The sequence below is a fragment of the Anomaloglossus baeobatrachus genome, chromosome 3 (assembly GCF_048569485.1).
Source record: "Anomaloglossus baeobatrachus isolate aAnoBae1 chromosome 3, aAnoBae1.hap1, whole genome shotgun sequence".
In the NCBI taxonomy this organism is placed as follows: Eukaryota; Metazoa; Chordata; class Amphibia; order Anura; family Aromobatidae; genus Anomaloglossus; species Anomaloglossus baeobatrachus.
Genome location: NC_134355.1, coordinates 395071337 through 395089629, shown reverse-complemented (window position 1 = coordinate 395089629; position 18293 = coordinate 395071337). Strand labels below are relative to the sequence as shown.

The 18293-nt window shown below is 40.1% G+C and overlaps 1 protein-coding gene across 2 annotated transcripts in view; it reads right to left on the bottom strand.

The window, feature by feature from the left end:
- Positions 1-18293, bottom strand: part of LMBRD1 (LMBR1 domain containing 1) — a 298140-nt gene that overhangs the window by 53714 nt on the left and 226133 nt on the right. For both annotated transcript variants that reach the window (XM_075338441.1, XM_075338442.1), the window contains 2 exons: positions 17307-17453; positions 4944-5007 (listed from right to left, as the gene is read on the bottom strand). In XM_075338441.1, the coding sequence (XP_075194556.1) occupies positions 4944-5007; positions 17307-17453 (211 nt within the window). The remainder of the gene's footprint in view (positions 1-4943; positions 5008-17306; positions 17454-18293) is intronic.

Genomic DNA, 18293 nt, shown 5'->3' with positions numbered 1-18293 from the left:
TTACTTATAGATTTGCTGTCGACCAAAAAAAAAAAATCAATTCTACTGTATGAGCGATGCCTGGAAGAGAAGAATGTATAGTCTCTTTCTGATGCGTGCAAATATCTCCAGATGTCATGAAAATGGAATTCATTGATGAGATGCTGAAGTTCCTTAGCATGTGGGATGCTGGTGTTGGAGCAATCCATGGAGCGTATAACAGATATATTAAAGTCTCCACAGATGATTTCCGCCCCTGTGGCAGTATCTTTGAATGCTTGGAAAAATTTCCTAGCAAAGGTCAATTGTGATGAATTTGGGGAGTAGACAGTTGCCAAGGTATAAGGGATGCTGTTGATAAAACAAGACAAAATAATATATCTTCCATCCGCTCCATAACTGACATTTATCAATTTAAAGGCCACTGAGTTCTTTATTAAAATGGCCACTCCTCCTCTTTTTTTTGAGTCATTAGCAAAAAAGGTGTGTTGGAACCTTGGATGAAGTAGCCGTTTATTATCTGTGGAAAGAAGGTGGGTCTCCTGAATGCACGCTATATCACAGTTAGATGCCTTCACCTCTCTCCACATCATTGACCTTTTTGCTGGGGAGTGGAGTCCGTTCACATTAATAGACAATATCTTAATTCTCATATTGGAGCCGCAGGGGGGTTTGAATTCCTAGGAACGCCATCAGGGATGAGAGGGGCTAGACCAGCAAGTAATTGAGAGAAATTTCCCAAAAAAATTAAGGAACATTAGTGAGAAGAGGAACAAAAACAAAAAAATTCCAACAACACCGGTTTGCCCCGAGTAGGGTGCCCGGTGTATAACCGCTCGCCATAGGCGAGAACATCAGGGGGGCTACGTGACATCCCGTGTCACAGAAGCAGGGACAGCAGGTGCCATAAGCAGGAAGGAGTCCCAGCTAAGCTACTGACCATTCAGGGTTAATCCTGTCTGGAGGGCCTCTTTGATTCTCCCGCTCACCAGGGTTTGGTGGGTGGGCTATTCCCCAGTCATCCAGCAATTTGCCCAGCTGAGAAGGAGTATGACATATGTGAGTGCCTCCATCTTTGAAAATTATCATCTTCACCGGAAAACCCCACTTGTACTTGATATCTTGATCTCTAAGGAGTTTAGAAAGGTGGGCAAATTCTCTTATTTTATTAAGAGTTTCAGCAGAAAGATCTGGGAAGATTTTTAGTCCCATGAAAGTGTCTGGCAGGGCTGGATTTCCCCTCAGTGTGTGAAGCACAGCTTCTTTTGTTTTATAGAAATGAAGTCTAGCCAGGACATCTTTAGGCAGAGCTGGATGTATGCCTTTGGATTTAGGGACTCTATGAATCCTGTCCACTATCAGGTCTCTGGTGTCCCATCCAGGGAGTATAAGCTGCAGAAACTTGTGGAAGTATTCCTGGAGGTCTTTATCTGCTACTGATGAGGGAATCCCTCTGATTTTTAGGTTATTTCTTTGGGATCTGTCCTCTATATCACTGATTTTAAGTTTTAGTGCCTCCACCTCCTTTTCCAAAGCTGTGTTAGCATCTATCAAATTGTTATGTGATGTTGCAAATTCAGCCATTTTAGTTTCTACATGCTCTGTGCAATCACCCAGAGACCTGATCTCTTCCTTCAGCTCTCTTACTATTTCTCTGAGATCAGCCTGCAGGGAAGCCCTCAGCGTTTTCAGCAGAGATTGCATTGTTTCCTCTGTAAGAGGAATGCCTGTGCAGCCTCTCAAGCAGCCTGTATCTCCTTGTGAGGAGTGGGAAGAAGCTGAGTGGGAAGCCAGAGTCATCTTGCTTGGTGAGGAGAGATCCCTATCCCGGGGGTAGAAGTCTGTCAGTTTGGCTGGAGTGCCAGTTTTTTTAGGTCTCCCCTTAGGCATCGCTGGGGGCTGGGGTTACTCACACCTCCTGTAGCTGGTAATCCTGTTATCTGTGAGCTGATAAGAGCCAGTTTATCCTGCTTCAGCACAGAGCTCTCCTTTTAAGCAGCCATCGCCATTAGCGTGCAGGCCACGCCCCCGGTGTTCTGGTTTTAAAAGATGAAGGGTATCTGTCACTATGTTTTTGCATCAGTGAGCAGTATAATGTAGAGGCAGAAACCATGATTCGAGTGATGTGTTACTTACCAGGCTGCTTGGTGTACTTTTGATAAAATAAGTGTTTATCAGCAAACGATTATCACTATAAACCTAGCAAACCTACTAACATGTAGTCCTCCATATTCATGAGCCACGCTTTTTTTTTTTTATTGAAAACTGCAGCAAGCAGCTCAATATGTGACACAATGCTGGAATCCGGGTCTTTGCCAATAAAACATGGTGATTTCATAGGGAAAAGTAAAACCTGGTGACCGATTCCTCTAATATCTGTGACTGCAATGTAGTAATATCCCTCTACAAATCCCAATGTTGAATATGGAATTCAGTTTTGGAGTTCACATTCTAAAAAGGATATACAAGAGGTAAGAAAGACAGCTAGATTATTAAAGGGGCAGTATGAGACATTTTAAAAACTGGACACGACTAACAAGGAGAACCAAATTAGTGTGTACCAAACTAACTGTTGGGATTGTGCTGTTCCGCACTCCTGGTGGTCCTCATATAGCCACTCAAATTCAAATTGCTTATCGACAGCTTATTCTTCCACTTCCCTCAATGGTGTCAATTGAGAGAAACTGAAATTAAGGTGATCATTATGTGATGGTAAGTATGCAGCATTCGTTGACCCATTTTAAACACACCAAAAGGTCATAAAGTGAAAGAAATGTTAATCTTCTCATGGATACATCTGCAAACTATATTTTATACTTCCTCTGTATTCACCATGAATTTGTAATCTGCACTGTCAGACCTCGGAGAAATTACCTGCACCTCACTTTCTATAAATTCCTCTTTTTATTGTCTTGGCATTGAGGATTTTGTAATAAAGATCTGAGCGGGGAGCAGATTAATGCACAAACTGTACCTCGGAGAAGGTTAGGGATTTATAACAGGATGAATAGAAATTTTGTTATCAATTAGTACACATTTCAGCACGAGTCAAACGAGGGCAGCCTATAACAATATCGCTGTGCCTAAAGGAAGAGAAAAAGTCAACACGATGAAAGAACACTGGACGAAATTATAGGACAAAATGTGCTTCAGCCTCCAGCGAATATCTGGACAAAATGTCTAAAATAACGGAGTATGTTTGCGAAAACTGTAAATATATGTTTTTATTCTTTAAGTTGGATCATTCTACAAATGGCATTATCAACATTAGAGTTGGTGTGAATCGTTTCACAAGACCCAGTCCAATTGGGTACGACAGTGATCTGTGGCCGCTGAATGGGATCGAGAATGCTGCCTCTTACCTGACGACATTCGCAGATCTTCTTCTGATATCCTTTAGCTTAGCCGGCCTTGCGTGACATCATTTATGCGCCACACCACATACGCCATGCCACGCTGGCTAATCAAAAGAACAGCTACAGATGCCGAAAGGTAAGAGGTGGTACTCCCACTCCCATGCAGCCATTTCAAACCTGTGTCGTGGCCAATGTAATGGGGTGTGTAAATCAGCCAACACTGAAGAATTCTAACAGTATGCCATGTGCGAGATGCGAGAAGTCACAAGCCTGCACTGACAGAGTGACTGCAGATTTTCATGCCAAACCAAATGAACAATACCTTTAATCTAATTGTGAAAGTTAAGTTTGGATCCGTAGAAGCACAAGGATGTGCGAAACGGCCGTTGTCCATTAGGGGGCCTGCACCCGGCTCTCTCCCTGCTACTTTTAACTGCACATGATATTGGAATAAAGCACTTTGGAAAATTGGATGGTATCTGCTGTAGATTCCTGCTTCCTGGACATTGGCATGAAAGTTAAGTCAATTTAGAAACCCATTGCTTCACTTGTAGGCTAGAAGAATTCTATAGGATACGCATCAGAAATCTTGTTTGCTGCTTACTAAGTGCCTGAGCCAAACTTGGTTAACGATTTTAATACCGAGAAGTTTCTCCTCTCTATCAGATACTGTACTGCTATCTGATGTAGGAAAAAAACTCACTGCTTATAGCGGTTCAGCTAAGCTTTTAGGGATGGACTGTCTTGTTCCTGGTTTCCAATGATAACCAGCAGAATTGTCAGTGAAGCTCTAAGAAGTGGAACTTAAGAAGTGAAGAAAATAAATAATGCAAAAGTATTTAACAATTTATGTAGACTTAAACCATGGAAAACCAGCTTTATTCAAAACAGGCTACAGAGCAACCTGCAAGAAAGGAAATGCTGGGAGCTCTACAAAGCCTCTGAATTTTCTGGTGCTAGAGATAGAAGACATGTTTTTACAGTTCTACTAATAGTTCCCCACCTGTCCTCTCAGTGTTATCATTCTTTTTCGTCGCTGCTCTGGTTCCGAGGTGCCATCTTGTGCACGTAACTTGTGGCTGAATGGAAGTCAGAAGTTACATCACAAATGCTCATTAGATGTCTATGAGAGCCAGGACTTGGCTCTCAAACTTCTTTTAATTTGTGACCTGTGATTAACCCCATGAAACACAAACTGCCAGAGAGGCAACAAAACTACATGACTCAGATAGGAGCATCGGGGAAGGCCCGTTTCAGACATCCAGCATTTCGCCGGATTGCCGGATCCGGCACACTCCAGTACAGTGTAAATACTGTACAATGGCATCAAGGCAAGCTCCGATCACATGACAGCATGTGACCGGAGGTTGCAGCAACACTATTGTACTGTATTGCACTGTACTGGAGTGTGCCGGATTCGGCAATCCGGCGAAATGCCGGATGTGAGAAACGGCCGAAAACAGATGAAGAAGCCAGAGAGTGAGTATGAGACAGGAGACAAATTTAAAGCACCACCTAAATGGTAAAATAACCAAATAAATACCTGTAGCGGTGCTTTAAAAATATGAAAATTTAATTCAACAAAAATAATAGTGTAAAATAACTTACCATCAGGGGCACTTGCATCGCAATTTATGGAGGCCAAGCTAGACGAGTTTCTGATACCATAACCCTAAAAGACAAAAAAAATCCTCTTTACTAGATAGAAATAAAATACAAAAAGGTGCACTATCCGAGCCATTAACCCATAGCTCACATATGTAGATAGACAAAAGATCCTAAATACACACTATCCAGGCATGTGCCTCAGGTATGTGTTACAAAGATATTTTCAGAAAAGAGTGACAATATTTACCTGCTATATCCTAATAACCACATTCACATAAAACAGCCTGCAGACGTATTCTGTCATTTAGCCTCATTTGCAGACATATGGATGATTTCTTTTATGCAGGCCTCTTGTAAGTAAAAGCTCCAGGCTCTCAGCCTTCCTTGTATTCAGACTAAAAGGACACTTAGAAGTCTAACAAAGGAAGTCTAGAAAGATTCACCAAAAGTGAATTCACTGAAAACACCATGTAGAATATATATTAAATATTGTAAATGGATTTTTTCTTCATTTATGCATCTAAAATAATCATTATGGTACCAACCGAATGAGTAAATCTGTATAAAAGGAAAAGTCAAATGTATGTATGTATGTATGTATGTATGTATGTATGTATGTATGTATGTATCCATCTACCATATATATATATATATATATATATATATATATATATATATATATATATATATATATATATATATATATATATATAGAGATATATATATATATATATATATTCACACACATACATACATACTTTTCCTACTAGAGAGGTGTGTGTATGTAAGTATTTGATACACTATTTTTCACGCTTACCCACCTACAAAGAATGGAGAGGTCTGTCATTTTTATTGTAAGTATTCTTCAACTGTGATAGACAGAATCCCCCCAAAAATCCATAAAATCACATTGTATGATTTGTAAATAATTAATTTGCATTTTATTGCATGAAATAAGTGTTTGATCATCTACCAACCAGCAAGAATTCTGGCTCAGACGTTATTTTTTCTTTAAGAAGCCCTCCTACTCTGCACTCATTACCTGTATTAATTGCACCTGTTTGAAATTGTTACTTGATATCGTATTTGAAACAATAAAAAAACAAAAACTTAATATTTAGTAGAAACCTTTATCAGAGGTCAAACGTTCTTGACCAAGTTTGCACACACTGCAGTAGGGATTTTGGCCTACTCCTCCGCACACAACTTCCGAGATCTTTCAGGTTTCAGTGCGGTCACTGGGCAATATTGAGTTTCAGCTCCCTCCACAGATTTTCTATTGGGTTCAGGTCTCGAGTCTGGCTAGGCCACTCCAGGACCTTGAAATGCTTCTTACGGAGCCACTTCTTAGTTGCTCTGGCTGTGTGTTTCTGGTCATTGTCATGCTTGAAGACCTAACCACAACCCATTTTCAATGCTCTTGCTGAGAGGAGGTTGTTGAACAAAATCTTGCGATACAAGACCTCATCCATCCATGCTCCCTTAAATATGATTCAGTCGTCCTGTCCCCTTGCAGAAAAAAATGCACCGACAAAGTGTGGTTTTTCCAACCCTAAGGCACACCTGTGCAATAATAATGCTGTCTAATCATCATCTTGACATGCAACACCTGTGAGGTGGATGTATTATCTCAGCTAAGGAGAAGTGATCACTAACACAAATTTGTGCACAGTGTGAGAGAAAAAGGCCTTTTGTTTCCATAGAAAAAGTCTTAGATCTTTGAGTTCAGCTCATAAAAAATAGTAGTAAGGATAAAACTGTTATGTTTATATTTTTGTTCAGTGTATTTATCTATATATGTTGTTAAAGTATATAATAATTGAAAAGTACTAATGTAAAGTAATAAATATAATGGTGGACAGAAGAAAAACGGGTATATGCCGCGCTTAAAAACCACTGTGTTGGAAGTGATATAATATTTCTCTTTTATTTACAGCATTCCTACGCGTTTCAGAGACAACAGACCGTCTCCTTCAGCTGATTTCTTTTTTCCCTGAAGAAGGAGACGGTCTGTTGTCTCTGAAACGCGTAGGAATGCTGTAAATAAAAGAGAAATATTATATCACTTCCAACACAGTGGTTTTTAAGCGCGGCATATACCCGTTTTTCTTCTGTCCACCATTATATTTATATCGTGCCTACGGGGCCGCTGCTTTGAACCACGCGGACGCTCACATGCCCTTTGAAGGAGTTGTGACTGGCACAACCCCACTAGGTGAGTGTTACTGTACCTTCTCCAACATCATATGTTATATCGGGTAAGACCCTATTGCGCCCTTTTGTCTCCCCATTTTAGTTCAATGTAAAGTAATATTTGTAAATTCTTTTATTAGGCTCAAACCTCATACAGGGGGTCCTAGGGAAATACTCAAACAATTTCTTATAGGAGGTGTCTGAAACCTAACGAACATTTATTATAATTGTGTAATGTAACAGCTCAGCACTTTTATAATATTCTGCAATTTAAAAATCCCTACCATTTCCATTCTATACTAACCAGGGTTTTTTTCCCCCTAAATCCGGTGAAGTCTCATTTCAATCTCCTAATATCCACTAAGGATTCTCAAACAAGATGTCATCAAGAAACTGGCACCACTGTCACTGCCGCAGCTGCTGTCCCAATTCTGAAGTGGATCGTCATCAGGGATAACACTTTCAGGAGCTGGGCTAATTTCTGCTAATCTAATCATGGCTCAGTTGTCAAAACTAATACATGCCCAGTATGTGGTTACTGCTTGCAGCTGTGCAATTTTCATTGTGCACTGACAGTGCGCTTCCTCATTGGCTATAGTCAGTGACTATCCGGCAAGAGAGAACATACTGAGCATGTGTCGGTACTGACAACCAGCACATGCTAACTCAATATTGAACACAAGAGGAGAGTAATTTGTGCAGAAAAAAAACCAGACAATTTTATTAATTACACAAACGGGCACAATGTAAAAAATCTAAAAACAACCACAGGAGAGTGGAAAAGAGGGGACAAATGGCCAAATCATAGGAAAAGAGGTTTCCAAATATTATATATGGTCAATTAATGCAAAAATGGTAAATATGAAGGAAAAAAGTTACCATATTACAAATGCCATACCAATAGGGGATAATAGAGACATGTATGCCAATTCTCAAACAAGGAAACCATATTTACCTAAAGTGCTAGTGCAATAAGGTGCTGTTAAGGAAAATTCCTAGGCCATAAAGTATAGCCGGACTGGATCAGAGGAGCACCAACACGGGTTTCCCTGTGTGTTGCACGCTTCTTCAAGGAGGAAGATAATCCCTGAAGAAGCGTGCAACACGTAGCGAAACGTGCATTGGTTAATTAATAAAATTGTCTGTTTTTTTCTGCACAAATTATTCTCCCTCTCTTGTGTTCAATGTGTAAATTCGAGTAGTGCATACATCGGCCTAGCTATACCAAGGCAGGTCTGGTGAAATTATGGTTAGCCCATTTATAAGAAATTTGTTGTTAACATGCTCAGTCAAGCAGAGTATAGCACAGGCCCTAAAGGGACATCCCCAATGACTATCCATTTCAAAGTAGGGGCAGCAGCTGTGGCACTAACCGCAGCACCAGCCCCCGGATGACATCTTGTATTCAAATACTCAGTGCATGCTGGGAGAAAAACAAAAACTTAAGTGGAAGAACAAATAAAACAAAATATGGTAAGCTATAGAAAAGGGGGAAGGGTGCAGATTTTATAATTGCAGTATACTAGGAAAGTGCTTAGTTTAATTTGTACACTAATTAGAGAGAATCATATTAAGTACAGTTAGGTTTTAGACAATGCCTTTAAGTCTCTAACCCTCACCTTAATTCAATGTCATGCTTCTTGTTTCAATTTCTCATATTTAAGCTTTCTGCTTGTTGTCATTGAATGGAACTAATTAATTTTTCATCTAGTCTAAAGCTGAAATATATATTCTGTGTTGTATAGCCTCTGTGACCCTGTAGACAATAATGGTATCGGTTTAACAGATATGTTAATCTTTTCAGGACTCAACTATTGAACGGATGCATCTGACGGACATTATAATGGCAACTGTGAAACATATCCAGGTTTCCAGTGTGATATTAAAAGAGAAAAAGGTAAAATTGGGCTAAAATGAAATGGAATACTGACGTAGCAATATGTACCAAATAAATATATTGTATTTTTAAGGATAAATGCAATTTGAAATGATCCACGGATTGTACAGGTGATAGCGTAACTTTAGCCCTATAGAAGTTATACAAGCGGGTATATCACGTGCACAGAGGAATGCCCAAAAGCAACTAAAATATAAAGTGCAGACAGTGCATACAACAGACTTCGAAAATAAATATTAGACCCACGTATATAGCAGAGAGGATTACTATGCTTTATTGTCCCACAACGTTTAATGGAATTTTGTAAACTTTATAGGTCAATAATTCTGAAGATTAGTGCATTACTTGTTAGGTTATTAATGACATTTTTGGAAAGTCTCAAAAGAGTCAATATTCGTGAGTGGGATGAAAATGGGATTTACATTTTAAATTAGTTTGTACAGATACAACGGTTTGTAACTGTGGACTGTGCAGTAGTATTTTGTGTTATTTTTTTTTTTTTTTAAATGTTTAATAGAAATTTCCTTTAACTGTTTGATGCCAATAAATGCTTGAAATCGATTAAACCTTGCAGAGGGGACAAATTTCAACCCTCTGCTTAAAGAATGTTTGCTTAGATTAAAAATCTTTTGTACTTTAGTGTTTCCGGAATGTCCCATTTTCTTTTTTGAGGTGTACTGAGATCACCTGAGATCAGGTTACCTAGGATCACAGGTAGAGGAGCATAGGAACCTCCAGCTCTGACTGCAAATAACCTGAGTGACGTCATTGCTGATTCCAGGGCTCATTCATTCTCTGCCTGAAGCCCACACACAGTGGGTGGTCATTGTTCTATGGCAGAGTCCTCTCCAGATGTAGCAGAACTGGAATCGTTGTGGGACCTTGGGTGGATTACGTCAGACCTGGATGTTTTTGGGGTTACTAAATTGGTGAAAAAGGGTGGACTTTTTTGTATTTTATTTCAAATAAAGGATTTTTTTCAGTATTTGTGTTTATTTCTTTTTACTTACAGATTAGTAATGGGGGGTCTCAGATGCCTCCGATTAATAATCTAGGGCTTGGTAGCAGCTGTGGGCTGTTATTAACTCCTTATTTCCCTGATTGCCATTGCAACAGTGCAATCGGGAAGTGCCAGGTACAGTTCTGGGATTGTCAAATCTAATGGATCAGACAATCCTGGGTGGCTGCAGGCTGCTTCTTTTAGGCCAAGATAAGCGCACGGCTTGGGACTGCAGCCTGTACCTGTGCTGAGTATCATAAAACAGGGGGACCCTACACCAAGTTATTTATTTATTTTTGTTAATGTTTTAAACAGGGAGAGTAATACGGGTGTACACCACGCTAAAACCACAGAATCCAGAAGATTTAAATAAATCCCTTTATTTTCATAAGTCTACGCGTTTCAGAGATATAACCATCTCTTTCTTCAGGATAAGGGAAATCATACGATGAGAAATAATGAGCAGCCGCAGAAGAAGAGTGAGCGGCCTGGAAGCAGTTACAGCCACGCCAGAGACTCAGTAAGTATAGTGCAGTTCTATTTTTTTTTTTTTTTTTTTTTTTTTATTCTTTCTTTACTTCCAGAGTTGCCAGACCCTGATCATTAGCCGGAGTTCCATGAGAATTCCGGGCCCGGTCCTGCACCCGGATATTTTTGAAACCGAGTGAATCTGGACATTTACAGACCGGATCCACCCATCACTAATTAAGATGCGTTATTTCTCAGCATCAATATTTTATGGCTCTAAAGCGGGCTTTACACGGTGCGATGTTGCGAGCAATAGCACCCGCCCACGTCAGTGACGTGTCACGGGGTGATCGCTGCCATAGCGAACAATATCGCTACGGCAGCGTCACATGGAATTACCTGTTCACCGACTTCGCTGTGGCCGCCAAACAATCTCTCTTTAAGGGGGAGGTTCGTTCGACGTCACAGCGGCCTCACTAAGCGGCCGCCCAATAGAAGCGGAGGGGCGGAAATGAGCGGCCGAAACATCCCGCCCTCCTCCTTCCTTCCTCATTGGGGGCGGCCGCAGGTACGATGTTGTTCCTTGTTCCTCCGGTGTCATACATAGTGATGTGTGCTGCCGCAGAAACGATAAACAACCTACGTTCCAAACGAGGAACGATTTTTTTAAAAATGAACGACGTGTACACGATGAACGATTTGACACCTTTTTGTAATCGTTACTGATCGCAAAAAGGTGTCACACACGACATCGCTAACAAGGCCGGATGTGCGTCACCAACACCGTGACCCTGATATCTCGTTAGCGATATCGTTGTGTGTAAATGGGCCTTAAGGAATAAGAGAATAATGCAGGTTAGTTTTCATCTACTGGTAGAAGCCGAGACATAGGAGCACTGAATCAAGAGAGACAAGCTGTCTGCTTTACCTTGGCTGGTCATCAACAATAGGAGGGATTTTGTAATAATTTATTTAAATAAAACTATTATGAAATAGAGTTTGTTTTTTTTGGGGGGGGGGGATTGGTAATTTTAGTGCAATTGTTTTTTTTTTTCTGTTCTCCAGTATATGGCATTGTAAAATGAATGGTGTTTTTCAAAAGTAAAAATCAAATCAACTGGTGAAAAACAACCTCTCATATGGGTATGAAGACAGAAAGACAAAGATATGGTTCTTGAAAGACTGAGGGGTGTAAGAAGGAGGAGGGGCAAGGGGATGTGTAAGGGTGGAAAGAGCGCAAAAATAAAAAATCGCCCAGTCCTAAATGTGGTTAGAAAGATTTTCCCGAGTCTCCTCCATTGCTCCAGTGTATTGCCTACTGCGTTGTTGTCATGTTAACAATTTTATAGGCAGTAAATGAGCTCAACGGTTCTTACCGACAACTCAGGCACAGCGTATGAGGCGGATGGCTGGCTGCAGGGCTGCCAATATGATCTGCAGCGCTGACATCACACAAACACCGAGGGATGGATCCGGGAAGTGTGAGTAAAGAAGCCAGGGAACAGAAGTTGGAAATTTCCCTTAAGGACAAAACTGGCTGTCATTAAGGGGTTAAAGTTTTTATATTTAAACATCGCAAGCTGAATATTGATCCGCAGATGTGATATAGATTGTTCACTAGAAGATTTTTTTTTTATATTTTTGTTGAGGCAGGTCCTTATGTGCCCCTGCCAATACAAACCTGCCATACACCCACAGATACTAAACAAACGTAATAACAGTACGCGGAGCCTGATCCGTACAGAATGTTCCCAGAGAATAATGCTCTCACTATGGTTTTAAATTAAACAGACCCCCTCAAACATCAAAAGCTTCATGTCATTGATAGAAATCAAAACATAAAACACTTCACTCTAACATAAAAATAATAAACTGAAGAGACAATGTATGAACTATACCCTTGCTGCTTGAAAATGCACTCCGACGTTTCATTGAATGGAAACGGTCATCAAAGATTTTTGCCAATTAATCTGAGAGCAGCATAGTGTAGGGGCAGATACCCTGACTCTAGCAATGTATCATTTACTGGGCTGCTTGCAGTAGTTTAAAAAAAAAAAATCACTAGAGGGCTACTAAACCTGCTACCATGTAATCCTCCATATTTATGAGCTCTGTAAAAGCTCTCCCTCACCACTGATTGACAGTTTTTTGTGCCTGTTGTGTATCAAAAAACTGCCAATCAGTGGTGTGGGTGGGATTATACAGACCTCAGCATTCAGAGAACAGATCTGTTATCAAAGCTTGAGTTATTGCAGCCATGTAGGTTTTCTTGGAAACATTATGCAGGGACTATGCGTCTTGGATAACCAGTTTTAGACCGGTACCTGAGGGGTTAGTCTCACTCAGCGCTTCTTTACATATAGGGATGGACTTAATAGTACACTGACGTGAGGCAGGTCTCTCCCAGTGGGTGTATATAGGGAGAGTGCAGTAAGCCTAGAAGTGCGGGGTGGGGAGATCTCCCAAAGGACGTGCCTCGGACTAGTCTCCTGGACACATAAACCCTGGATGACTTTTCAGATCAGGTCTTCTCTGAACCATTGCGGTGTTTCAGAATGAAGATACATGGTTGGAAGAACACAGATGGTCTCTGATTCTTGCAGCACATTGTATTGCTAGAATCTCATGCCATGTTCCCTTTGAACACGCACAATACTAATTTGTCAGGGCACAGAACTTAGTGCTTATCTCATGCTCTCCTGTCAAAAATCTTATTAAAAAGTGTCTGTTTCGTACAGTCAACAGAAGCCCCTGCAGTGTCAGTAATGCCCGGCATCTGTCAGAATCCTTAATGGGCAGGCAGAGCGCTCCTAAAGCACTCTGCCTAATTACTGCGCTCCATATTACTCCGAATATCTGGCTGTAATGATATCACTATCCTGCATTCTGTCTACACTCATTAGAATAATAGCCTCCTCTTCTACCCTAAAGCACCGATTCTACACTAATTAGTGATATTAACATTTCCACTTTACTTTGACCAACAGAGACATTTCAATTAACATAATTTTTCCCATTTTCTTCTGTCTAAAACTGGGTGCTTCCTAAAATCAATGGGCAAAACGAACTGCAAAAATTTGGTTTTGCCTAAGGGTAATCCCGTAGCTCGTGACATCACATTAGCTGCAAGTGGCAGTTCCCCATTTTTTATTGAACTTTTATATCAGCACCACCAGCCAGAACGCTAAAGACACTACTATTCAATAGTTTCACCTACAATATCTATCCAGATCCTTCATACACCTACCTTCGATCTTCATGGATTTCTGATTTTGTCAACATAAGAATCCCCTTATTTTGGAGGTCTCACACACAGCCTCCACATAGACTCCCATGTGTTTCTTCTCAACTAAACCGGTACACAGTGTCAACCATGACTTTCATTTCTATGGGTTTTTTTCTGTACAGTGCCTTGCAAAACTATTCACCCCCTTGGCTTATTACTGATTTTGTTACAACCAGTGTTTAAATTATTTTGTAATCCGATTTGTGTGGGATGCATCAGCACTAAATAGTCCAAGATGGGAAAGAGAAGTGAGAAAAATATACAGTAGATACAAATTAAATTCATGGGATACAATAAAAATTGCTATTTGCCCATGTTTTAACCCCTTTAGCTATGAAGTCAGTAAACATTTCTAGTGCAAGCAATTGCCTTCATAAGTTACATGCTCAGTAAAAGGAAGGCCACCTCTGTGCAATCTAAGTGTCCCATGGTCTGTCAGTATATACACACCATTTCTGAAAAGCCACAGAGGCGGCATTAAGCAGGAGGCACCACTAACCAAACTCCATAAAGACCAAGTAGATCTCTAAACAAGTCACGGACAAAAGTTTTTGAGAAGTACAAGTCAGGGTTGTGTTCGAAAAAATATCCCAATCTCTGATGATCCCCTGGAGCACTATAAAATTCATTAACATAAAATGGGAAAAACATGGTACCATAACAACCCAGCCAAGAGAGGGCTGTGCACCAAAACTCACAGCCCAAGTAAGGAGGGTGTTAATCAGAAAGTGAACACAGAGACCAAAAGGTAACCATGAAGGAGCTGCAGAGTTCCCAAGCAGAGAATGGAGTATCTATCCTCACGACCACAAAAGGCCAAACACTCCATAGAGCTGGTCTGTATAGAAGAGTGGCAGAAAAAAGCCTTTACTCACAGCCTACAAAATGGAAGGTTGGCTTCAAATTTGCCAAAAAAAACACATAAAACACATGTGGGAGACTTACCAAATGTATGGAGAAAGGTGCTGTGGTCAGATGACACCAAAAGTTAACTTTTGGGCCACCAAGGTAAACACTATGTCTGGCACCAAACCAACAAAGCTCCAAGAACACCATCCCCACAGTGAAACATGGTGGTGGCAGCATCATTCTGTGGGGATGTTTATTAGCAGCAGAGACAGGGAAAATGGTCTGAGTTGAGGTGAAGATGGATATTGCGAAATACAGGGACATTCTTGCGTAAAACCTGTTTCAGTCTGTCAGTGACTTGAGACTGGGAGGAAAGTTCACTTTCAAACAAGACAATGACTCAAAGCCTACTGCTAAAGAAACACTTGATTGGTTTAAGGGGAAACGTGTAAATGTATTGGAGTGGCCTAGTCAAAGCCCAGATGTTAATCAAATTAAGAATCTGTGGTCAGACTTGAAGATTGATGTTCATCAGAGAAAACTATCTAACCTGAAAGAGCTGGAGCAGTTTTGCTTTGAGGAATGGCCAAAAATCCCAGTAGCAAGGAGGTGCAAAGCTCAGAGTCTTATACACAGCAACTTGCAGTTGTAATTGCCGCAAAAGGAGGCTCTACACAGTATTTACTTTAGGGGGGTGAATAGTTATGCACACTGACATTTTCAGTTGTTTTGTCCTATTTGTTATTTGTTTCACAATAAATAGAAAACCAAACGTTCACAGTTGTAGGGATGTTCTTTCAATGAACTGATGCAAACCCTCAAAAAACAAAACATTTAAATTCCAGGTTGCACTGTTTGCTATATTCACATTGCAATTGATGCATAGTACTATATAAAATATGTATATCTGTTTTATTAACATTTCTATATTTGCTATACCTTATATAACTCCGTTTTAAACCTTTTGTTAGGAGTTGTACCAATTCACTGTAAATTCTGTAATTTGCAAGAATCCTGTAATACTAACAGGTCTGAGACTTGTTTATTAGGTCTGCTTATTCATATTGCAGCTTACCTGATACTGTATGACTTTTGTCCCATTTGTCTGCATTTTTGTTTATGATCTGCTCTTTATAGCTTATGTATTGTATTATTTTTGTCTCTAACCTCTTCACGACCATGGACGGTTTTGCGCTGTCCGTGCTTTTTTTCGCCATTCTTCCGAGAGACGTAACTTTTTTATTTTTCAGTCAATATGGTCATGTAGGGCTAGTTTTTCGCGGAACGAGCTGTACTTTTAAATATAATCATGAGTGTTACCATATAGTGTACTGGAAAACGGCAAACAAATTCCAAATGCGGAAAAATTGCAAAAAAAGTGCAATTGCACTATTGTTTTTGAGATTTTATTTATTCTCATATTTACTATATGGTAAAACTGATGTGTGGGTATAATGCCTCAGGTTGGTGCGAGTTCGTAGACACCAAATATGAATAGGTTAACTTTTATCTAAGGGGTTAAAAAAAAATTAATAAGAATTTGTCCAAAAAAAGTGGCGTACGTTTTGAGCCATATTCCGTGACCCGAAGCGTTCTTATTTTTCGGGATCTATGGCTCAGTGATGGCTTATTTGTTGAATCTTGGGCTGATATTTTTTCATGGTATCCTTTTTGCGCAGATGCTACGTTTTGATCGCCTGTTATTAAATTTTGCGCAAAATCTGTGGTGACCAAAAAACGTAATTTTGGCTATTGGAATTTTTTTTGACACTACGCCGTTTACCGATCAGATTAATTGATTTCATATTTTGATAGATCGGGCGTTTCTGAAAGCGGTGATACCAAATGTGTGTATTTTTTTTAACCCTTTAATTTTCAATAAGGCAAATGGGCGTCATTTGAACGTTTAGCTTTTTTTGTTTTTAAATTTTGAAAATTTTTTTTATTTTTTTATTTTACTAGGTTCCCTATGGGACTAGAAGGATCAGCAATCTGATCGCTTGTTTCTTTCTCACGATCAGAGCAGCATCGCTCATTTCGGGAGAAATGATCATGTCTTGTAAGCTGCAGTACTTGGCTGCTTCTTACAGGATCTTAGTAATTTGAAGTACAGGAGGCATCACATGACCCTGTGCTACCATGACAACCACCGGATCCACGTGATCTCGTCACGTGACTTCCAGTATCGGGCGGTGAGTAAACTTCTACCGCCATCGTTGTTAATATGGCGCTGTCACATTTTGACAGCGCCATTTAAGGGATTAACAGGTACAGGTGGATAGTGATTCCACTTGTACCTGCCAGGCGCATATGTCAGCTGTACAAATCAGCTGACATGTGAGCGGATCACTGCCTGCATCCTACAGCACCAGGTGGGGATTACCACTATGACCGTAGGAACGTAATATTACTGCCCGCGTTAAGGGGGTAATATTTGTTTTAAAAAAAAAGGTCTATTATGACGTTAACTACACAATAACTTTTGGACTACAGAAATAAAAATTCCTTTTTTCAACATAGTTACCTCAGAGTGCCGGATCTTTTCTACTAATGTGAATTATATTAGGATTGGGATCCCATACGGGTACCTATACCTTCTAGAATTTCCGTATTTCGCTTCTCATGGAACAACGGACATCTTTATCACGGAAACTAAATAGCAGATCTTACCTCCAGATATTTTTGGCTTCCATACATGACATATTGTGGCGCGAGGCTGTAAATCATGTAGCTCGTGTGAAGGACGATTAACAGGAGAATCATGCAGAGAAAGAGAAGAGCTTGAGGTCTCGTTCGTTCCCTTCGAATCTTGTACAACTGTGAACATGACACAAGGATTTCAACAATAGTAAAATCAGAAAATATATAATTTAAAACGTAACTGTCATTTTACTTTTATTTCATAAATGAATAGTACACATGAACATAAGCAAGTTTATAATATATCTTATAGAAATTTGCTTCTTTCCCTCCCAGAACTGATCAGTCATTATCGAAATTCTCAGATCTGAGGGGAAATCTGCATTCAGTGAAGACTTTCTCGTTACTGAGATAGGTGTGTTTTCCCAATCCGTAGCATGTCAATTTCTCTTGCGGGAACGCTCAAGTTTTCTTTGCGGATTTTCATATTTGATGCAGAAAATCAGAAGGTAAAATACACACGTGCATTTTTATGCAGCGGAATAAGATCAAGATGGCATGTAATCTGCACTTAATGATGTCAATACCATGAAGTTTTAAAAACACAACTTTCTTTAAAAGGATGATACAACGAACAAACAAAAAATGCAAAAAAACACCGTCAAAATCAGACAAAAACTAAGGGTGCAAAGGTAGTGCAGCATCAAAAATTCAACTGATCCCAATCATGGGAATGTAGCCTAACAGGAATTCGCTTTTAAAGGGGATGTGCACTACTTGGACAACCCCTACTCATTCCTCTTGTTCGCCCCTATTATAAATAAATAAACTTATAGTCACCTCTGGCCCGGCTGCGGTTCCAGCAATGTCTGATCTGAAGTCACGTTCCTGGGGTACATGTAACATTGTTATAACACACGAGCTTCGCGACCTATCAGTACCTAGCAGCTGTCTCCCCACCTTTGGACATTTGAGCAGGAGGTGAGCGCTATGCTGACTTCCTGCTCAAATGTCCAA